The sequence below is a fragment of the Aquila chrysaetos genome, chromosome 10, assembly GCF_900496995.4.
Source record: "Aquila chrysaetos chrysaetos chromosome 10, bAquChr1.4, whole genome shotgun sequence".
Lineage (NCBI taxonomy): Eukaryota > Metazoa > Chordata > Aves > Accipitriformes > Accipitridae > Aquila > Aquila chrysaetos.
Genome location: NC_044013.1, coordinates 39,184,214 through 39,208,165, shown reverse-complemented (window position 1 = coordinate 39,208,165; position 23,952 = coordinate 39,184,214). Strand labels below are relative to the sequence as shown.

The window sequence follows — 23,952 nt, the reverse complement described above, 5'->3', positions numbered from 1 at the left end:
AAGTTTTATTTCTTTAATTTAAATAAACATTGTATAAAAAGTACAGAATTATCTGCTCTAGTCATTATTCATAGTGTTTTTGATAAAAGCCTTGAGATAGGAGACAGTATGTGTGATCTGGCAGGGTTCTGTGGCCATAAGAGGAGAGTATTTTCTCAGCAAATAACTTCTAGAAACAACCCCCGCAGCTTCTTCCTCAGTTTTATCATACAGTTTTGCACCTGAACAGTGGCACAGCACATTCCTTACATTTATTTGTGCCTTCCCTGTTTTATGGCTACACCTACAGCATGACCTCAGTACAGCACAGAGATATGTGAACTTGTTTTCAGTGACAAGTCTACCCATAGCAACATGGAGTACAGTGCAGGCTAGTTTATTCTGGTTCCTGAGTATATGTGAAGAGGTATTTTTTTTGTACAAAAACTGGCACTCGAATCCAAACGGAACTGCACAGTCCTAAGGCAATATTTTTTGTTGGCAGTTTCAATGCAAAATTAACCAGCAAAAATGAAAGATTCCAAGACCACAGGAATTTTTCTTCTCATATTCACATATCCTACTAAGGCAGCCAAACAATGCTCAGATATTACACATTGGTCTATTGAATAGCATTAATGTCCTTCCCCTCAAATTCCTATGGCCTGTAAAAACGTAACTGAATTGAAGATTTCAATTTGATCCCATCCATCCAGGCCATACGTGGTAGGAAACACAGGATACGGCATCTACAGAAGACCGGTTGGGTAGCGAGAACCGTGTTCACCATCCCTGCAAATAGCTTTGCACTATCCTTTCTGCTGGAGAGTTCCCTCATGCTCTCTTCTGTGTTAAGAAAGTCTTTTGGATCATTTTGCCCACAGCAGGCTTAGCTGTAAGAATCCAATGCAATTCATATTACCATTCAAATGCAGAACAGAATTCACCTGAGTCTTTCCTAAATAGCACCTTTAAAACAGGCACCACATGAATACATATGATGAAAAACCATGACAATGAAGACACATGATGTACTAATTGAAATTTAAAAGTACATAGAAAAAACTTTTTTTTTTTTTAATACATACACACATAAAACAGAAAACTAAAAATATAATTCATAGTACTAGGTCATCACAGGTAGCAAAATAAAAAGTGCTACAGAAATGCATTACATAGTCCTCTGAATATAAAAAAAAAAGCGCTTTAAAAGTCTGCAATTGCATTGCATTTAACTTATTTTGTTCATTTTGGGAAGAAATACTGACTTCTTATTTTTCTGAAGTGGTTGAATACAGAAATTAATTTCCTTTTAAACTGAAGGAACTTCCAATGTGATAACTTATGTTACACAGCAAGGTGCAACAGCATGGAAGAGCTGAGTAGGAAAAGTGAAGACCTTGTGACTGGAACAAACTTGGAAATATTCTCCATCATTATGTTTCTGCCCTGGTATTTTATGGGAAAGCGTATATACATAGTAATAAATACAAAGCAGTAAACACCACATTATACCCTAGGGATTACATACAGGAAAACAGATCAGGCAAAGCTAATGAGACCTGAAGAGGCTTTCTCCAACTTGCGGGATTCAAGCCTCCAATAACACTGACAGTCAATACAAAAGCTTCAAATGTATCCAGAACATTGTTATTTCAAATAACGTACTTCATTTAGTAGTCTTCAGAATTGAAATGCCTTTCTTTTCTCCACGACAAGAACTTAACTTTTTTCAGTGTACAAAATGTTTCTCATGAATTAGAGATTCCAAAAGACAGCGGATTGGGATCACGATGTTCTTAATTTTCCACAAAAGGAAGAAATATCTCACATTTGACCTTTTTTATCCAGTAAAAATTCTAGAGCCAAGTTTGAGTAGCATCACACAAACTTGGACAGCAACAGTTTTCAAGAGGCTCAAAATTGAACCAGTGAAATAGTCTGTTTGATTTTAGCTTAGCTGCCCTGATTAAATGGGTTAAAGTCATCAGACCATGTCACTGAAAGTTTGTGTTCCAGCTGGTTACAGCTGTCCAAAACATCAACAAAGCTTTCAGCATCCACTGCTGATGATGCTTTTAACCTTCAGAACAACCACATATCAAATACAGCACAACTAAACAGAAGTTTCAGGCAAATCATCCATTTCTTCAAACGTATTCAGGGTGGTTTTGCTATTAGTTCTTGAATTATCTTGAACTTTGCTTGGATCTGAAAAAAAATGCATTATAAACAAAACAGGATATGGTAGAAACTGTATATGCAAGATCAAAGTGTTGCACATCTATTTTTTTTTGTTTAAAAACATGCATTTATTTAAACAGCAAGTTTTCAGTTTACTACCATATCTTATACAGAAATTTTTCTGCCTGCCCCTTTTCATTATTACTGAGCTCATTCTACTATGCAATATAAATGCTAATTGACTCTAGAACAAACTTCAGAACGAGTCTCCCAGATCCTCATATGCCCCTATCAAACTGTGATGCCTGCTGCCAGAAGGACAGCTGACACCTCAAAGTTAGGTCACTTCTCTATTACACTTCCAACACTGTCAGCAGATGGGTATCTAGAATTTCCTGGTCAACATTCACAAGGGGCCATTTGTCATCCAATATATATTGCAAAACATAAACATGAATGTTCTAGGGTTAAAAACAGCAGACTATAGTATTGTTAGGTAGAATCAATCCAATTTTTTGCCAAATTTTGCGATGCTATGTGTAACTATTTAAGGGCTAAATGTACCTTATGACAACTTTTTCAAAATAATATTTTCTGTCTAAGAAAGAGTTCTCCAGTCTTACACCATTCAAATGCCATAATAGAATGTAAAACTTAAATCAAGCATAACTGCTTAGAGAAAAATAAAGAAATGGTGAAAGCACCATGTTTTGGCACGAAGGTATAAATAAGGAGAGTTTAACCAACCCTTCTCTCCAAATCTTTAAAAATAATTTAACACCCCTACGATATTAGCCATGAGTTTCCCTAGCAGAAAAGTGTGGTTGAGTATCTAGATTATGAGAGTTTATATATCAAAGCATTTCCAAGAAAAAAACGATTTCACAAATATGGTGTCGTAAAATTCTGCAGTACCTGTTGGCCCTGGATCTTCATTAATAAATGAAACATGTGTTTTCCACTCGGTCCATTTCACTTCATTAATCCTGTTTATATTGTATATAAGTTGTGTTATTAGCATGCATTATCTCCCAGCTACATGGCTGCACTTCCCCTTTTATTTCTTTATCCCTTCTTGGGATTGTCATACTTTACCATCAACACCTGCTTTGCTAGTACTAAAAGGCTGAATGTCTTTTGCAGTGTTATGTACTATATGAAGATAAGAATAATAGTAAGACTACTTTATAATTTCACACATTATGAGTACAGTCTTGAAACTCACCTTAAATATTTAAGTATTTTTCATAAAACAGCATAATAAGATTTTCTTTAATATGGTAATCATCAATTAGCAATTTAAATATAATTACTTTTAAGCTAACATGCAAAGAAGATTATGACAAAGTGACATTTACTGCAAGCAGACTTGATACTTGTCCATTAAAAACATATGAAGTTGAAAATCTGTTTTCTTACCGAAAAATTGTCTAAATAAAAAACCGTATATATTTTTTCCCATTTTTTAAACAATTGGTAACCATTGAAGAAAACAAATTGGATTTTTGTACACCTAATATAATTTGTGGAGATGTAGAAATATTTCTACAAGAGACCTGAGGAGAAGCAACCTTGAAGAAACATACAGAGCAGAATTGATAGCACAGTATTCTAGCTTTGCTTTACCTTAAACACACCCTGGTGTCATTTTCAGCCACTTTACACCGTTCTCCCAGTTGGAATTTTTTCCTCAAACATTTTGGTAAGAATTTTTCAAATTCCAAAATAGTTCTGGCTCTCTATTAACAATAAATAGTAACATGAGTATGGTTAACCATATTCAAAATTATCTGATTTCATAGCATATACAGTTTGCAGGCTCCAATGTTTCATTATAACATGCCATGCCTTCATCCACCATCCATAACCAACACTGATTCCAACAACAGCAAATAACGTGGCATGCCACTTATTTGGCACGTGGAAATAGGGAGTCCACGGCTTTCTTGAGTTAGACCCACCACAGAAGGCATACTCAGAGAAAAATCAAGAAATCTCACTCTAAACTCAGTGTTTAGGGTTTAATGCTAACACACCTTCATGCAACACCCTGCCACAGGGATAATATATAACCTGTAGTGGGATGCTGCCCACCACAGTAAGCAACTCCAATCCTAATTATGACTGTGTTCTCGATGACAGCTTGGGACTCAGAGCTGTCCAGCCTTGGTAAAAGACCAGGCTCTGATAAGGTATGAGAAATTGGAATGAACTCATGCATTGCTCAAACTCAAGGGATGGAAGAGCAGAGCACGCTGTGTTACAGATTTCTGAGCAGATAATGAAATACACCTTCCTGGTGACATATCAAGGGGAATGAAAGTCATAAAGCTATGTGACAGTGCATGAGGTTGAAAATATGAGCCATAAGATTACCTTTAGGATAATTGTGAATTCTGAAGTTATTATGATACCCTAATACTAAAATTACTTACTTCCATTATTTGTACGCATATACAAATGGAGCTTATCCTTTTTAATACCTAATCCGTTCCGTCAGCATGATAAGTTACCATAAGTACAGCTCAAAAGATTTTAGCCAGTGCAGCTATACTTCACTAAGCAAACTAACTCACAAACGAACCTGGAGTTTCCAGATGTGCTCACTCTCTTTGGAAATATCTTCCACTGTTTCTCCCATTAATGCAATCAGCATGTTCAAGAGAAGAACAAAAGTCAACACAACATAAGTTATGAGGAGCAGAAGAAATAGTACAGGATACTTTGAATTCTGCTGGATCTCCAGATCACCCAGTCCTAGGGTGAGCTTAAAAAGATCCATCAGAACAGGTCCCAGACTGCTGTTGGAATGGCATTCACTGCCATCTTGGCAAGTTTCAATCAATGCAGCAAGAGCTGAGAAGAAAGCATGAGAAAATTTTAATCACAATAATGCTTTATGGATACCTGGCATTTTATCCTAAAGAATTCAAAACGCACTGCTTAATAAAGAGCTAGAGCTGCCCAGCAACATACACAGCAGCAGCTAGACGACAGATTACCAGGAAGCAGAAAGAGCCCACATCCAAATGAAAATGCAGGGAATTGAGAAAGAGCCAAATTACTTATCTGTTCAGATAGTCTCTAGACAGTTTAAATCTCTAAACTTGGCTTTTTAATATCCAGAAGAAACCCCAACATGAGCTCTCATCATGACAGTAGGGTTCTTATTCATAATAATGCTAAAATTTTTACTCACACAGAGCATCAGTGCTTTTCTCCAGTAATATTTACCTACGCCAAATCCCAGCAAAAACACGATATAGACAACTAAAAATTTTATCACATCTTGCAGGATGACCTAAAAATTAAATTAAATATTTATCAGAAATGAAAATTGAGAACTATTTTTATGCTTATGAATTCTTCAGGGATACAGGTGTGGTACATACTAAAGTATCAGATTGCTTTCATTAAGCAAACTAGTTGTAGTCTCAGTGAGAAACCCAGAGAAGATTTAGGTCTGATTTTTCATCTCATGACTGAGAGCCTGGTGTGTTGTCCAAGGGTGACTAACTCTGTACAATATAGGCATTACAGCATATGATGCAATTAAATAGTAGAACTACATTAGCTGAAAAAACACAAGTTACTTACATATTTAATACAATAAAATGTTAATTTTAAGATATAAAGTAGTTTCTGCCTTTGAAGTTATGTAGTATATTCTGCTGAAATAATACGTATAAACTGAAAATAAGAAATTTCAGTATGAACTATAAAATAAATCTAAATTGCTGAATATGCTTGATTGGGATTGTATCATAACAAGTAAGCATCATAACAAGGCGGATAAAACAAAACAAAACAAACTTGCCTTTTGAATCATAACACTGTAAATGCCCATGGACTGGAAACCTCTGGTGAAATAGAGCATATTAGCCCATCCTAGGGCCATTGCCAAAACAAGACACACGAGGTGTTCTTTGTAGGAAAACAAGTACAAAAAGACAGAGAAGATCACCAGCAAAGCTTGTATAAAACTGTTAAAAAACAAACACATGTATGTAAAAGGGAAATTACTAGCACAAAACCAACAACGTAATGGAAAAATATAAAAACAAGACTTCTTTGCTTCTTATGTTTCAATTCTAATTTCATATTGCATTCCATTTTCCCCTATGAACATTACCGTTATAGTTTAACAATAAAATCAATGAGTACAGGTAGTATAAGTATATTAACATATTAGGATTATATTTATTAAAGCTTACTTTAAGTGAACTACTCTCCCCAAAATAGTTGGTCAATGCATTCTTAATAGTATCTTTGAAGCCATTTAATTCAAGCTTTAGTTTAATGAATTGTTAGAATCATTACAGATTTTCCATAAACAAGGAAGACACTAGTAGAAGGTATGGTGTGCTTTGATAGGATGTAAACCAGATTCTTAGCAGCATGGAATTGATATCAGTGTGGTTGTAGGAGAAGGAAGAAAGGTGGAGTTAAGCCACCTCTCTTTTTATTGATCCTACAATCATATGCTAGAAATGAAAGGGAATCATCTGTGATTTATCTAGGCCAGCTGATGGGATACTCCCATCAGCCAGCTGAACCAGCTTTATGCTATTTTTCCTTCCTGAAGGAGTCAAAAGGAGTGTGAAACTGTATCTGGTTTATTAACCAGGTTTCTTAAACAAATTTCTCTATATACAGCTCTAAAGAGATGCAGCATCAGGAGATGCTAAAGACAGTACTGTACTTTGGAAAAAAATCCAGTCTGTACACATCAACCCCCAGTATTGTTACCAACCCATGCAACCATTAGTGTGTGTTACAGTAAAGCTGCATGTAAGATTACATACATCCCCCTAAAACCTGAAAATCTAGAGAAAAAGTGAGCATCCTCTACAGGAATACATTCTCTACGACCATGAGCTAGATAAGCATTTGAATATGTGGTATTAAATATATGCATGACAGACTTACAATGCAAAGTGGAACCACGCATCAGAGAGAATTGACTGCAGGTCTGAGGGCCTAAGCAGAAAGATGGCTACACTCTATGTAGACAGATATATAAGATACAGAAATGGTAGTAAGAGAAAACAGGCCTCAAAACGGATTTTTCAAAATAATTTAATTGAAGTTGGGGTCTAAAAAAAATCTGTCTACTGATATGACATATCTTCTGGAATTAAAAGTCTTTTTATAGGGCTGTAACTTCAAAGTTTAAATTTCTGTCATCTCTGGCATAATTTACTGGTTTTAATTACTTACAGTCTATGGCAAAAATTATACCCTGGTTTTTTTCCATTACAAGTTCTAATTCAACAGTGTCCTTAAAGCCAGTAATTTGACAACATTGATGTTGCACAAATATCAAATCTCTGTCTTGAGAATTTAAAAGGAAAAAACCTCATACTTGTTTCACAGAGCAATACAGTTATATTCAAATATATAGCCAGGGTCATTCTGAGTAAGGGATGTATTGTGCCAAAGACTTTTAGAAATTACACATATCAAAGATATTCCAAACGTATTGCCAATATCATCATTAGCATATTCATAAGTCTAGCGAAGTTCTTTACCTATTTTTTTATGTATTTGTTATTAAAAAGTCTTACCTCTTTTATGGCTAAAAATATTGCTCCTAACATAACCATCACCTGTCCTGATAACTGCAGCCATCCCACACCACGTGTTAGAGCTAGTGGATAAGGTGGAGCCTGTAAGAGAGGTCCAAAAGGAAAGACTGAGTTCCATACCTGAAGGGTAAAAGGCAAAGTAACAGGAAGCCTCATGTACGTAGCTCTCTGGGTACACAATTTCTTCCCTGTCAGTGAGAATTTTCTTCATGGTGGATTCACAGAATCAGCCCCCTAATGTGTATATTTGAAATAGCAGAAGTTTCTTTCTTAAAAGAAAACCAAAATACCCTCTCCACACTTTTAGAAATTTAACTACCTGTCTTCATATTATGTATTTGTATTTTGGGTCACTTTCACAAAATGCAAATGCAAATATCTCCTCTATTACTGCTCTTCTTCCTTCCAGATACAAGACCTGATATGGGAGAACTGGTCTCACTACAGCCTGATATTCTGATATCTGGTTTTGGTTTAGCATTTTAAATACAATTCAGGAAATACTACTGCATTTTAAATCAGTAAAATTCAGTGAGATTAGATTGCTGTACTCACTTCATTTTCATTAGGCCTGTGGTAGGAAACTAACGTTAATGTTATATTGTATAGGAAATAAAAACAGCATGACATAAAAAACATGTGCTGTGCAAACTTCTTCCATTTCATTCGCAGGAGTGAATTCAGAGGCTCCAAAGTCAGCATTTCATGACGATTCTGTAGAAAAAAAACAATTAAGATTTGAGCTTGCCATCTGTAAGGAAACTGAGATGATTTCAGGCATGTATTTTGTGTATTTCATTCAGTATCTCTCCTTGCTTATCTAGAAACACATCTCTGAGCAAAGATCTGTGTCAGACCCTAACCTGACAAGATACAATGGGACAACTCTGACTCATGCTGGGATAACCTGCCATACTCTGGTAAATTATGATTGAGCTAAAACTGTAATGTGAACTTCTGGTCTTGCTTCCTACAGAAGTTTTATGTCAGTATTTGAATTTAGCAAACGTAAAATTCTGGCTTTGAAAAGCTAACATTCATGAACGCCTAAAATACCCACCTGTTAAGTAAAGTTTGTAACTTTAGGCAGAGTATTCTCGTAAAGTATTTCTGTTTGCTTCCCCTGTTCTCATGCGCTATCTTAGGCAGCTGCTAGTGGCCACTCCATGGAGACAAGACACTAGCTTTGGTCTAATCAGCTGGGCCATATTTATGTTCCTATGTAAGGCAAATTAATGCTTCAAATGTAGAAAAAACACTCCCAAAATGCCTAGCTCATGTTTCAGGAGCTGAATGCATATTCACTTACAGTTGACAATCTAGAGATAGAAAATTAATCTTGCTCCTGATATAAAACTGAGAACCAAAAATTGCTGTTTACTCTTTTACAAGTAATTCAGTCAAATGTATAGGCTGACATATCTGAAATAAAGGTACTGCTAGAAAACACATATATATTTTAGAAAAAGGTAACTTACACCAATATTCGTATTATAGACAATAATTTCCAACACTGAATTGTCTGAGGTGGTATCTAGTTCTGTCAGATCATAAAGAGAAGATTGAACAGGACCATAAGCCCAGTCTGTGAATTTTCTTGACAGGCTCCTGTTAGGCTTATCTCTTATCTCTCTGCTCAGGATGTATTTCAGAATCTAAAACATTAACAGAACCATTTGTAAGCAGATGCATTCTTCATGGGAAAGGAGAAAGCACACATGCATGCTTGCCAACACCCCTACCTTTTACCCATCACATTTTCTACAGTAGTGCAATTCAATGTATTTGTAAATCTCTTATTCAGTAAGTGGTGTTACAGATGACAGACCTCTAGGAAATAAATACAATATTTTTAATGGCTCTGGATTTTCTGTCAGACATTTTTCTAAAGGATGAAAGCACAATTTCCATGCATTCACATTTATATCTTCCTTTAACTTAATCAATTACTTTCTAAATTATCCCATTGTCAATTCTTTACCCCAGTACAATTGATTTATGAGACCCAAATTCTACAGCAGCATAACAGAGCAGTTCTAGTGAGTTTTCTGAAATTATTCAAAGACTGTATATTGTGTAAGTATAGTATTGTAATAAATGCAGAATTTCTGAGTTTCTGTACAACAGAAAGGTTTGCAAGGCTGTTTTTAAACAGCATGTGTATTTTGTACAAAGAAGGGTTGTTAGAGGGAAACCTTGAAGGGTAGAAGCAACATTGCGATAGAAATATTTGCTTGTATTTTGAACAAAATTAGCTCACCAAATACTACTGATACATAGTTCAGCATAACCAGCATGGAAAACTACATGTCAGAGCACTAACGTCTGAGTACATAGTTGGCCTTGACTCTTTCTCCATACTTAATTTCTCTTAGATGCTACTTAATAATACCCACCTCTAATTTCCCAGTTTTTGCAGCTAGTTGTAGTGGTGTCAAACCCTCCTTATTCTTTGTTGTTTCCAAATTTCTGTCTTTACTTTTCAACAAAATCATATCATACATTCTGATTACAAAGTCATTCTGGGTTTTAAAGTCCTCTGCCACAGTAACTAATGCATGGAGGATATTGTTTCCTCTTGAATCCTGAGAAGTAATATTAGTCCTGGTATTCTCCATTAACAGTTGTATTATGTCTGGTTGATTAGTACATGCAGCTAATGCCAGTGCAGTTTCACCTACAGAATTATAAAATGTAACATGGTTCATATTTTATTACAAGCATTCAAATCATATTATAAAAGAGTGACTGTGTTAAGCATCTTAATATATGAATCAATATGTAAATATGCTTTGTATTGAATTTAGCTCTTGTTTTATAAAAGCTTAATTTGCATGAAAACATTATTTGGAGAAAATCTTCAAAATTAAATTTGTTACATTTTATTTGCCATTCAGCAGTTACAATTTTTTTGTAAATGTTTTACAATTATTTCTGAGTGTTTATAATACGTTGCACTCTGGCAAGTTAATTTTACAAAGGGTACTATGCCATTTTTATATCTTGTGATGCAAGTTTCCTAATCTAGGTTTAGCTACAGTAATGATTCACACTTGCCTGTCTTCCATACTGTCTTGTTTGGGTATTCCTTCCTATCTTTTCCAGAGAGACCACATTTCCACTTACCAAAATAAAAGCCTTCATGCTTATGTTTGGGATTAAAGAAAACACCCTGGGCATGAGCATTGACATCAGCTCCTTTTTCTATAAGGCTCTGAGTTATTTCATATTGTCTTCTTTCGATGGCAACATTTAGAGCTGTCTGGCCTGAAACAACAGACAGAGGTACTTAGGGTTGAACGTCTTAAGCACATTATGAAACATTAATGATGTTTCACAATGGAAAGCACCAGTGATAATGAATAAAAGTAGTTTCAGGAATTTAAACCATCATTAGAATGTTTGAAGAAAACATTACTTTTATGGATGGTATATTTAACCATATACCTGAAATTGGTATCAGATGGCAATACCTTTATATGCCTCTTCTGTGTATGCTGCATTGATAAATCTCTCCAAAATACCATTTTCTTCTGCAAAGGATAGTAGCATATTCACTATCTCATTTGTGTTTTGGTTGATGTTCAGCAGAGCTTTCATCAGACAAGTTTTGCCAGTGTCTGAATCTGTGAATTTTTTCATCAGATAATCTACAAGAGTGAATTTTGAGATTAGATCATCATTATTTATTAAAGTGGATGGAAAATAATTCTAATCTTTTGTTTAATAGGGGTGGAACCTGAGGGATGTGTATGAACATAAATTATTTGCCAAACAATTACTTCATCCTATTCACTTTGTATTTGAGCTATGTATATGTATACTTGGTGAGACAATGCATGCAGAGATGTGGTACTAATTAATAAGGTAGCCAATGCACTTGTTTTTTCTTTTGGACACCCCACTGCCATGGTAACTCGAGGCAGACCCAGAACTCTCTAACTTCTCTGCTCGTTCTACTATGCTGCAGACATCGCAAGCCCTGTCTATACTGCAATTTGACTGCAGTTTGGAGACATCAGCCTTGAGTCTCGTGGTGCAGAAGGCTAGCTTAGGTATGGCTATGGGAATACAGCACAGATAAACCCTCCGTGTATCATAAGTAGGAGACAAATACTCTCCAGTGTTCCCTCGGAGGCAGCAAGGAGGTGGCTGATTGAATACCTTAAGCTTTCATTTAGAATTAGGAAATGTGACATATATTACATTGCAAACAAGTGACTGGAAATTTACAGGCAAGTAGCTGCTGCACAGAGATATTTCCCAGTTTTAGACTACACATATGGTGCCAGAAGAGCTAATAATATTCCTTCAGGTAACTCCACAGCTTACCTGTAACAGTCATGTTTGTACACGCGTTTGATCGTTCCTTCAGCTCTGCAAGCAGACATTGCAGTTGTTCTACGTTCCCCTCAGATACTGCCCGAAATATGTATTTTTTCAGCTTCTTCCGGGCACTAGTCTGCTCGGGTCCTTGTGATATGTTAGCACTGAATTATAAGAAATAATAATGAAATTGCCAACTCAATTTACTGTGTTTTATTTTATTTTCTACATAAAAGGAAAAAGAAATACAATTACTTGCCCCAGACTAGATATACTTGCCCTGCTTCCATATATCTTGTGGCATGGATCTCTCAGAATGTTTCTGCAGATCGCTTATTTGCAGATAAGTGGCTATTGAGAGGCCTTTTATAATAATGTACATTTTTCAAGTATTTTGTTTTGCATTTTTTCCCAGTTTATCCATTCTTTTAAAACAAAGGCTAAGAAATACTTCTCTGCTTCTCTGATCTGTCCACAACTTGCTGACTTCAGTGCCTGAATTTACCTGATGCTGCACTCCAGCTGCACCCATCCCACTTGCAGCAGAAGATAATTTTTAACCTTGCATCTTCTTACACAACTTTTCTGATCATACATTATTCTGGAATAAGAATTATTTAATATTTTCCCCCCAATCAGAAATACTCCTAGCTCATGCCTAGTTGTGCATGGTGTTTAGGTCCTCTGTTGTCATCTAGGAAACAGACATTATACATGAAGAATCCTCACACTAAATATGAGATTTGAGAAAAGCAGAGGTTAGAGTTGTTTATTTCAAAATTTAATTATTGAAGAATTGGAAATGCATGCACACATATGACCTTATTTCTAAAACGTGGCAGGCAAAATAGGTAATATCTACCCTATCATAGACTTAATCCATTGAAAATGTACTAAGAAATACTTCGTATCTCCACTCACCAACAACTGTCTACATTAGGGCTATATTCAGTCGCGTCATCCTGAAGAGACTGTGGGGAATCCATATCTTCCCCATTTCCAGATGCACTATAGAAAACCAGAAAAGGGCTAAGCGCTAAGTCAGGAAGATGTTGGAAGACATTTTGGCAAATTGCACGAAGAATCAGTCAATACTAGGAAGCATTATCTACAGTAGAGCTGAAATTAGTCTAAGCTGACATTGTGCTTTTTAATTCTACCGTTTTATCTCCCCCATGAATTTTAAAGAGAGTGGTAAAAATGAAGAGACCCACAGGATTTTATTATATTTAAAAAATCATTAGGAAATCAACCTGGTTTGTGTTTTACTATGTTATTTCATTACAGATCCTGAAACTGTGGGAAGTTTTTTCATTTTTTTTAATGATCACTGCTTTTTATGCATCATCCTGAATGCTTGAAGCTTACATTCTTCCTTTTCACATGCTTAATTTGTCATCTGCCACAAAACAAGTGCTAAATCAGTAACAGTGCCTGGGTTGCAAGCACACAATGGAAGTGATTTACCTAAAGATTTACTACACAGTACACTGTAGGCAACTCAAGAGCATTTTGCAGCTGACTTGAATGGAAGCTTCAGCTAAAAGAAACTGAGGACTGGGCCCTAAATACATATTTAGGTAATAAATGTAAAGGATTTCAATGGCATTGGTATTTTGTAATTGCTGTACATAATTTCCAGATATTCCTAAAAGCAGATCTGACTTAAAAATTAATTTATTATAATTTTTCTTACTTGTATTTTTCTTTTCTATAAGGTTCAGATTTGATGAACTACCTCAGATTAATAACTTAGGGAGCCTGAACTATTAGTTCTTGACAAAACAGATGTATGGACAGTAATGCAAGGATTCAGCATTGCTCTGCAGGTATTCCCTTCCCTTTGAAATAAAGCTGGTAGCTCAGAGTCCATTCTTATTCAGTCTGTCACTTCTCTGCAGAAAGCCATGAGGAATCTGGTGACAAAGCGTATGTGTCTTGTGCAGGTCACTCCCTAAATGAGGGAGAAATTTGGATACCTCTCCTCTGAAACCAAAATAAGACTGTCAGCTAACTCCAAAAAGCTGACCAGACATCCATCAGACACAAAAACATTTAGCCATTCTGGGCTTATACTAGCTATGATGCATATTTCCCTTATTCATAATTATTGGCCGTTAGTACCCCACACTTTTAAAAATTAAGCGCATTCTTCCCAGTCATAATTTTTCGCTATTCATTCAGCATTACTGGCTGCCTTTAAATATTTCAGACTCAGCATCTTCATGTTGTTTGATTGTTAATGAGCAATAGAGGGAGGATGTCAGCACACAGCTGGGAATAGGGTTTGCTAAATTAAGCAGTGGTCTTCATGCAGTAGAAAATACACAAATAGGTGTGTGGAGTTTGTCCTAACGTATCATAAATAAGAGGCTAAGATAAAAAAAAAAGACTACTGATTTTAAATTTATTCAAATCTGAGGCCTGATTAATTCAGTGTAAATGACAGCAGTAGATAAACTCAAAGACAAGTCATCTAGCAACAACTGACCTCCAATGGAGTTCTGTCTTTGAAGTGACCAACCGCTAAGAAAAGCCATGTGAAATTTTAGCTCTGAAGTCTAAGGAGAAATAAGGAGTAGCTACTGAAAAGAAAATAGATATATTTGCAGTATGACTATTGCATATGCGTCTATAACTTACCATGGACGAATATTTGAATCCATTGGTTTTGAAAACACAGGGGGAGACGTATTATTTGGAGTTGCATTGCTTTCAAAACCATCAATCTCCAGAAAAAAGTGTGAACTGTTGAACACAGTGCATTTAAAAAATGTTAATAAAAAAAGCAAACTCAACTATAAAATCAGCAAAGCACTACACAAACGTGCCTAGGACAAGGTTGACAATTTATATTTTCTGTCATTATACCTAATAGGATGCTGGAACAGAGGCTTATCTACTTTCCCCTGGGGGGATCCCAATCTCCAACAGTGTGCCCATGCCCAGCACTTTCATGCTGGCAGATGGGCAAAAGATCCCGATATATTTTTAGGACACATGGTATCAGATCCTGACATGTCTAAGCAGCTACCCCAGCAGCCTAAAAACAGCCTTGCATCCAACTTCTGTGCAAATAGCTGAATGCAACACCAGACATGTATTAAACAGCTATACATGTGTGCATACACACACACACACATGCATATGCTTTTTAATCTACTGCATTCTAGTCCCTATTTCTCCAGCCAGGAGCCATCAGGATGGATCATTTCAAACCCATCAGCAGCGATAATCATCAAGTCAGAAAGTTTGAAAGGTCACATGTTAAATGACATCAGGCATTTACACCATCCAGGACTGAATATGTAATCTTGCCAGTCAGTGCATGACATTTAACTATTTATTTTCCCTATAAATAATTAATTTTTTATAGGGAAAAGAAATGAAATTTGAAACAACACAGAAAAGGGAGCACAAGAAGAGTAGGAAGATTTTGCCCTTTAAAGCTTGCAGAGTTGAGAGGCAAAATCAATGGCTTGATATTGCTAGATCTCATTAAAACATTGCTACATTTCACCAAAGATAGAGGAGTTTCAGTGCTCGATGTAGCAACTACCACATGGCCTATTGTTCAGAAACTGTCTTGCATTTCTAAAATGTTCCAGTAGTCACCTAGAAAATGTTTCCAATTCACCTAATATTTATGGTTTAGTCCATAGGGTATTTCTTCTTTTTTTTAACTGCATCTTCCCCAAAGAATCCTGTTGAATTAAAGTACACATACTGATGATAAAATGCAGTATATTATTAGGACACTACTGAACAACCTGTTGATATCTGCTAAAAATAGCATGATCTAATGGCCCTAGTTGAACTCATTTGCCAATGGCTTTGTGGTCCAAGTGTTAATTTATTGTGTGTAGTTATTTAAACTTATATGACCTTTTAACATTTGAGATGTGCCTCAATGTATTCTAAGTAGGCAGCAAGTAAAATGCCACTTCTGGTTTGCAGGACTACGTCCCTGAAATTACTGAGGGAGGGATTGCTCTTCAGAGCAAAGGAAAAACTAGATAGAAACAGGACCAGTGCCATTACTTATGCCAGCTGCTGTAAATCACTGCTGTTTCACTGGGGTCAGGGCTTGGCAGAAAGACTAAGGACAGGTGAAAAAAGCATGGGTTCATCCTGCTTTTTTGCATTCCCTGACCATGAAGTGCAGGAGCTGTCCCAACAGGCAAACATGCATCAGAAGCTGCAGTGAACCTCCGTAAAGCCAGAAGTGCCAGGCTCTAGGCTTTGCTGGACCATCTCACCTGCCCTTGGCTCAGCACCAGGAGGGGATGGTATGCTACAGGCTGATGTCTCTGACAACAGCTCCTGCTCTCCCAACAGTGTGTTCATGCTGAAGATTTTGGCATCCAAGAGATGTACAGCAGCTATGAAGTGGAGCCTGTTTTGAAGGCTGACATACCTAACCTATCCTGGCATGTGGGTTATCTGGGGATACCATGGGGAGAAAAAAAACCCCAAAAGCCACTGTGCAAAGCAGGTGGACAGTTGCCAACAAATACCCAAGTGCTTACGTGGCCGTGGTGCACACTCTCGGGAACACTGCCCATAAACATAATCGGGCTCTGACAACATTAGCAGCACTCCTCCCAGCCTGCCTGTCGGTTTTCCTGTACTTAATTATATACTGTTAGTCCACCCAAATACCAGGACCCTCAAGAAGGGGAAGTCATTGTCTTTTGAGAAAGTGCATATTAGCAATACGTTTTGTCAAGTGAGAAATGCCACCCGTGGAAGTGCACTAGCTGCTTAGTGGCACAGTAGAAGGAAGCATTTTGAAGCAACAGAAGTACAGCAGCATAGAAACATATAATTAATGGAACACGTTAAACCTCTGCATTAAAATTCACGTGATCTTCGTTCCTTATATTACAGGAATGTTGTTGGCCACACCCTGAGCTCTTGGTTGAGAGGTGGGAAAAACCCCAAGGTTACTGTTACTGATGCCACAAAACTGAATGCAAGATATGAGCGTAAGTAATTGAGGGGTGTTTGCCAGTATTTGTTGTAACTACACAGTCTTCCATCAAATTGCCCCTAATTGAAGTACTGGGTGTATTTTGAGCTGTTCAGACACCTCATCTCCCCTTTCTGCAACCAAAGAGCTTCTCTCTTTGAATTTAATGACAGAAAGACAAATGGGGCCACCCAGGCAGTGGGTCTCAAATAACTAATGACACCATTTCTGTGGAAAGTGATTCCTCTGATTATTAAGATTTATAAATGTCAGAATAGCCACAATTGCCTACACCTTCAGAGTTTCAAAAATTGCCATAGCTGCTAGTAATTAGCCACAGAGTGAAAAGTTTATGAATGAAAATTCATCCTCACTCTACAGTAACTTAGTTGACTTCAATAGCGCAGTATCAGGGATGAATTACTGCTTATATTTCCCCATTCATCTTAAATACAAACCCTTAATCCTTTTATTAATTCTCTAGGATAAATTGTGAATGAAAGTGAATATTTTATAAAATAATGAAGTCTTATTAATCAGACTAATGAAAAATAGAGGTTTCTGTTTGTGATAGGATTTTTTAAACCTCCTGCTCTCCCAGCCCTCATTTTTAAATTCACCTCTAGCTCTCCATAATCTGTCACGTTCCCATGTGGGGCTAAGTTTGAAATGTTCCCTTTTTTTAGGCCAGGATCTCTTACATAAAAGCTGGTGTACCCTGCCACATGATCTCTTTAAAAAAGATCACTCTACCTTCTCCTACTGAAACACGGACCATCATTAGACCACATTCTTGTAAGCTTATACAGGTGTATAGAGTGGATGCAGAAAGCCCAACTGATATGAGACACAAACTTAAAAGACTGGTGCATGAGTCTGGTGTCTCTAGGATAGGGGTTAAATATTTGTCCCATTAGGGTAAACACGTCATATGTCTACCTAACCAGGATACTATTCCACTTCTAAACAGCAGATTTTTTTTGAACGCACCTTGTGTACATCAGGTCTCTCATTCATATACGCAGCATGAATAAAAGCGTTAGTGATATTTCAGTGCAAATATCTACTAAAGGAGATAAAATGGAGTTTTAGTGGTTTAGGCTGAGCTAGAGTCCTACCTTTTCTTTGTGGGAGTGCTTTCACTTGGTTTTTTCTCTTGCTGGTTTGAAGGGGGAATACCAGACGGATTTGTTTTCTTGCCCATTAGTGGAATAGTTTCGTTGTTATCTTTAATCATGTTTCTGCAGTAGATATATTCACAGTTACTTAACTCCTGTTCATTTGAAGAAAGTATAATGACCAAATCGCCTATTTACAGTCTCTTCACATGTAAGCACACAAATCTTGATTTTTTTTTTTTTTTAAAGTTTTTCATTTTTCAGTTATTAAGCACATACACACCATTTTATGTGTCAAGGCTGGAGGGTTATATTCATGACAGATTAAATTACATTCTAAAAAAAGTGCCATTAAAAGTGATACAATAAATCCAGAAGAACCATAAATTCAAGCATGAGCCTAAATTAAACTGAAGGTAGTCTGTCAATCACAATGACAGTATACGTTATTTCGAGAAACAAAAAGAGCACAATGACTTTTATAAGTAGCCCTAAAGTTTGTGCATATTTACAGTTAATCTAAGTAGTCCACTCTTATCCAAGATAACTTCAGAAAAGTGGTAAATTTCAGGAAGATCTGTGCAGCAGATACAATGTGTGAAAGAAGGTTCCAGACATGAAGGGTAGGGAACACAGAAAAAGCCCTGAAACTTTTCACTGCATTAGAGTAACAGAAGCAACAGACAGACTCTGAATACGATGCCCAGGCTGAGCTCAGCTAAACAAACAATCACATGGAGAACATCAAGGACTTTTGTGTCCTGGTGACATTTCTCAACATTTCTTCAGGGAAAAAGAAAAAAATCATGACTCTACTGGATGGGAAGCATCACCACTACATGACACATTTAATGCATGTTATCTGCTTATAAACACCCACAACATGAATTCTGTAAGTAATAATGAGTAACTTTCTTCCTATTTCTTAATGTAATACTCAAGGGCATGATTTTAAGTCACCAAGGATAATTTGAAAGCAAGAATGTGAATTTAGGATACTTTAAAATTCTCTGAATGTAAAAATAGTTAAGTTTTATGAGGTCATGGACACATTCTCAGGGAAATCAGGGGAGCGCCCTCCATACCCAAGGACAAATGAATAAAAATCACTTGTCTGCAAGTTTGAACAAAATGAACTACACATTTTTCCTCTCCTACCTCCACTTTCCTTAATGTTACAAATGTACACACAAACTTTCTACTCCTGTCACAGTGTTGTCAATGTGCCTTAGCACTAGAATTTCTTCATTAAGGGAATATCAAGATATGGAAAGCAGATTGTGAAGCACGTTTGAAAAGACATGACACCTGGTATGAGAGATGAGACAGGTATATCAAATACATTGATATTTGAATGAAAATCTATTAATGCATAAACAGCAAATGTTTAATTATGGGAAATTTTCAATCCCAAGTACAGAGAACCGAGAATTTACAGGGCCCAAACACATGTAAGTGCAGCTGTAATTTCTTGTCACTAAATGGGATAGAAATCTGAAATATTCGAAACTACTCCTTACCTTGAAAAGGTTGACTGAAAAAACAGGCTTGAAAAATAAGTTTTTATTGTGTTTTTTACCATTGGTAGACATGTTCACACTTGTGCAACTCAGACATATGGCTAGTCTGGATGCATTTCCTAAGAATTCATATCACAACTTTCACTGAAATAATTTATGAAGGGCAAATATGATTTACTTAGTACACTTGCATACAAAGTACACCGTAGCTTTCACTGCAGTAAATGCACAAAAGAACTGAATTTGGATATTACATATTCAATGTAGGAAAAAGGGCTTTGTCTATGCCTTTGAAAATGCAATTCATGTAGTCTTCGTACACATGTTCTATCACTGAATACACTGATAAACATTTAATCTTAACACAGCTAAAACAAATGACTGTTGTCTTGCTTAGTTTATAAATAATTCTGCTACTTACTTTTTACCAAGTACTTAAAGAGTACACAGCAGTTTATGAGTAAAGACATTTCCCATCCAGAGAAAGATGCAGATGTGATACTTGACATAAATCAAATATAAGGGGACTAGAATAAGATGGAGATGGGCATTAAATAGCTTCACAAAAGAAGTGACTTTAAAGGAAGAGAATAGTTGGAAACAGATTAATAAGTCAACAAGTGTGTCAGCAAAAGGAGTTGCCAAGTTGAAAGGGGCACAGCTGGTAGGTGTATGAAGTTGGAGGGCTCAGAATGAGTGGTAGGAAGAGCTGGCAAAATAAAGACCAAGGTTAAAATCTCTAAAGAGCCTCTCATTTGTGAGCAATGCTGGAGCTGCTCAGATATAGCAACACATTTCTGTGTGGGCCATCTGCAGGGGGAGCAAGTCAAAGCCCCATCTGCAGCCAGTTTTCACCGCAGAGATTTTAGCAATGACTTGAGAGCAGGCTACATCATGTCAGAGAGGTGAAAATAGTCAAAGATAGCACTGAATTTGTATTGGATGATGAAGGACTACTGAACCATCAGTGATTTAAGGAAACAATTTGGGAAGGAAAAAGAGGAAAGAATCACTTTTGTGTATATGGACTACAGCTTTCAAAAGCACATAGGAGATTTGCCTGTGCAGTCTCAGCTACAAAGACTATTTTAAATGAGATCTCAGAGTCTGCACAGGTAATAACTGCAGGCACAATAGAAGTACCACTTTGCTACAGTGCTGAGGTAGCGTCTGTTTCTAATGTTCAATCACGATTAATTGCATACTTAGATGAAAACTAAGCTAGGGCTTTCATCATCATCTTCCAGTACACTATCATTTTCTGTAATCTGTGACATATAGAGAAAAATAGTGCAACAGCCTGAAGAACGTCAAATCATAAGTACTATAGCTTACATAACCCGATATGGAGTGTCTTCTTTTGTTGTAACTATTTTCTACTCCCATTATTTAGTTAATTGTTACTTACAGGCCATCAAAGAAGTGGCTTATTTGAAACGGGCAGTGAGACAAAAATACTGCATTGATTGATAGTATTAAGAATTACTTTGATTCTGAGGACGTTGAGGACTTGTTATCTCACCTCCAGTGTGCTGGGGACAAGAAAAGGGCATTTATCTGTAATGGTGAACAGGACTCCACCACTCCTACAGTAAGCAGCACTTTACACACTATCACAGACTCACTTCATGCTTATGTGAGAACAAGAAAAATCATACATATCTATATCTCTATAGCTCAATAACACTATAAACAAAGTGGCTAAAGAGAATCCTACAAATCAGAAGAAACGCTCAGCTGTGGTATCACGGGTCAAAAGTCTTTTCTTCATTAGGGGCAGAGGAGTGGAAGTGACCAGCAATAGCTGTTTCATTCACAGGATCCTTCAAACATCCACAGCACAGACCACGACGCTTTCCAGCACCTACAACCTAATTCTTACTAGCTCATAAAAAAGAAATCCCCTCCCCGAGGGGAAAGACGATAAACCTTCATTTTTACTTTTGTGCATTATTTATGGTATATGAATCCTATCAGCAGAAAGTTACACTTGATAGAAACTGTTTCATCTTTCTGTAAGGTTTTTAAACTTCTGAGGGGCATTAGTAGACATCAGGTGCTATCAGAAAGTACATTTCTTCTTGGAGAGAAATTTGTTCTTTCCTATGAAGGTTTTTACTAACAGAAATTTTAAAAGACTTTGTGAAAAGCAGTGTTTTCCCCTGAGGAAAATACTTTAAGATTATTTACCTGCCTATCTCTGAATTAAATAAAAAGAAGAAATTTTACTGAGTTGAAATAAAAACTATTCTACTAGGCTAGGTATTTTACTTTCAACAGTCACTACAGTAACTGAAACTTTCAGTGGAAGGTGAATGTATTATTTAAGTTTAGCTTGTATGATAGTATATTTTGGATCCCCTTGGCACAGAAATTAGGACGTGTAACAGTGCATCAGGCTGAAAATACAAACGAAATTAGGTCTATCTTTCTTCACTTCTGAATGCCCAAGGAGTCAGTGTGGTATGGCTCAGGAAAAAGACAGGTTTATAAATTAGAAAAACAGAAAAAAGCACAACAGAAAAGCATTCTCCAGTTGAAAGATAGGTTTAGTCTTTGTCTCTTGAAGATTTCACTCTCTACAAAAGCATCACACCTACACCAAACACCCACAGAAGCTCCCAGAGAACTTACCCTGCTTACGAAACTTGCATTTCGGTATAGACAAGGCGCCTCAGAATTGTAGAAGCGAAGTTCAAAGTAGGTGCCCACTGATACTGCGACAACATCTGAAGAAGATAATCTGCCAAATGAGTAAAATTATATTCAAGCTCAAAACTATCCTAAAAACGCAAAACCACCCTTCTTCAGTCATCCGGTTTGCTCAGCTATTGGAAAGCACAGGTAAGTACAGTGCCGGAGTGCTGCAGCCTTACCGGGTTTGCTACATCTGAAATTAGGGAGCAGAGAGAAACTTGCTAGACAACAAACTCTTTACTTCATAGCTGCCAAAGTGGGATGACACACACACACGCAATAATTATATACTGAAATATTACTAAAGCTGAGTCGCTCACAGATGACTTAATGGCAGCAGTAGAATATCTAAAACAATCACTGCTCTGCAGTTTACATACTGTTTTCAAAAGAAAATGGTTATGCACATGCATTTGGGTTGTAAATTACATCCCTTTATGTCATGCTTAGTTTATTATATATTATGGAACTACTCAGAAAGCACAAAGCAAAAATGAGAAAATGATCGTGCTAAGTGCTCCAGAAAGCAAAAATTTTTGCTATTTCTTTGAAAAAGTAGAAATGGCCTTAGAAAATCTTACACTTCCACAGTGATAATGTCAGTGAAAACATGGTGGGCATGTTTAGATCTTTTCCTATCTATAATAGTTTTTGATGAATGCATGCCCTTAGGGTCTGCAAGAATACAAACAGGCATGTTTCACATAAAAAGTACTGGTGTTACTTCTTGCTGTGCCAACTACAGGGAATGGCATTTTTCAGCTTTGCTAGTTTTGAGCTGTTGAGCAATGGTTAATGCAGACTTCTGTTTTGGGACATGCCAGAAGAGTGACCATAAGTTCTTTTCCTCTTTTTATAGAGTCTTCCCATTATCACCAGAAATAATATGTTTAAAACTTGTATGTCTTTGCAGTGAAGCTTAAGAGATGTACTTACAGCTGCTGGTCTTTCCTTTACTTGAATAATAGATGGGAATTAAGGGGAACTATGCAGGCCAGCAAAACAGGAATCTTTCTCCAGCTGTAGACAAGGGAAGAAAGAGTAAAGGTTGGGGTTTTTTTGGTAGCAGTTAGATCGAAAATTTGGAAACAAAACCATGAAGTGTCTTAGGATACTAAGACCTAGAACCAGACATTTTAATCTGAAGAATATGGCTTTAAAAATATATCTACAAACTGCAGGTAAACTCTTCCTGTTCATCAAGTAGGTATCTTTAAAAACAGGATTGCTGGGTATTATTACATTTGCCTCAGATCCACTGTGTGAAATACCAGGAGCACTATGCTGTTTCTGGTAATGAATCAGCTTCCCACAAGCAGCATGGTGAAACGGGCCATGCCTAGGCCAGTTTGATTTGGCATAAAGGGAGACCTTTGGCTGGATGCGCTGAGCACACATCCAGCTTTGCCTGACACAAATTTATGATGATATATTCCAAACTCTCTACCAGGAAAGGTTGTTCACATCTTGTCAAATGACTGTGCCTAAGCTAATATGCAACAATCTAGAGTCAGCTGCTTTGATAGTCTTGTAGCTGCTGGTCTAACAACCTGGAACAAAGACTGAAT

General features: G+C 36.7%; 1 protein-coding gene across 3 annotated transcripts; it reads right to left on the bottom strand.

The window, feature by feature from the left end:
* Positions 1–48: 48 nt before the first annotated feature.
* TRPV3 (transient receptor potential cation channel subfamily V member 3) lies at positions 49–22,588 on the bottom strand. 3 transcript variants are annotated; one of them, XM_030027424.2, is made up of 18 exons: positions 22,322–22,424; positions 18,168–18,290; positions 14,721–14,825; positions 12,999–13,085; positions 12,084–12,241; positions 11,225–11,401; positions 10,878–11,018; positions 10,148–10,428; positions 9,230–9,406; positions 8,307–8,465; positions 7,731–7,832; positions 7,093–7,166; positions 5,981–6,146; positions 5,398–5,464; positions 4,748–5,019; positions 3,790–3,902; positions 3,079–3,149; positions 51–2,190 (listed from the first exon to the last, which is right to left on the bottom strand). In XM_030027424.2, the coding sequence occupies exons 2-18, from the start codon at positions 18,284–18,286 to the stop codon at positions 2,096–2,098; spliced, it is 2,364 nt and encodes a 787-aa protein (XP_029883284.1). In that variant the 5' UTR covers positions 18,287–18,290; positions 22,322–22,424; the 3' UTR covers positions 51–2,095. The 3 variants fall into 3 exon arrangements, with proteins under 3 accessions (XP_029883286.1, XP_029883284.1, XP_029883285.1); XM_030027425.2 differs by having other exon boundaries at positions 52–872; positions 22,322–22,586; XM_030027426.2 differs by lacking the exon at positions 3,079–3,149 and having other exon boundaries at positions 49–872; positions 22,322–22,588.
* Between the last annotated feature and the right edge of the window lie 1,364 nt (positions 22,589–23,952).

What these genes read in the sequence shown, in the direction of transcription:
- TRPV3 (XM_030027424.2), bottom strand. Translation starts at nt 18,286, where the DNA reads ATGATTAAAGATAACAACGAAACTATTCCACTAATGGGCAAGAAAACA. An exon ending in CACAGAAGAGGCATATAAAG is followed by an intron (nt 11,019 to 11,224) that starts GTATTGCCATCT and finishes CTGTTGTTTCAG; the next exon opens with GCCAGACAGCTCTAAATGTT. An exon ending in TGAAGATCCAGGGCCAACAG is followed by an intron (nt 2,191 to 3,078) that starts GTACTGCAGAAT and finishes ATTTTTTTTCAG; the next exon opens with ATCCAAGCAAAGTTCAAGAT.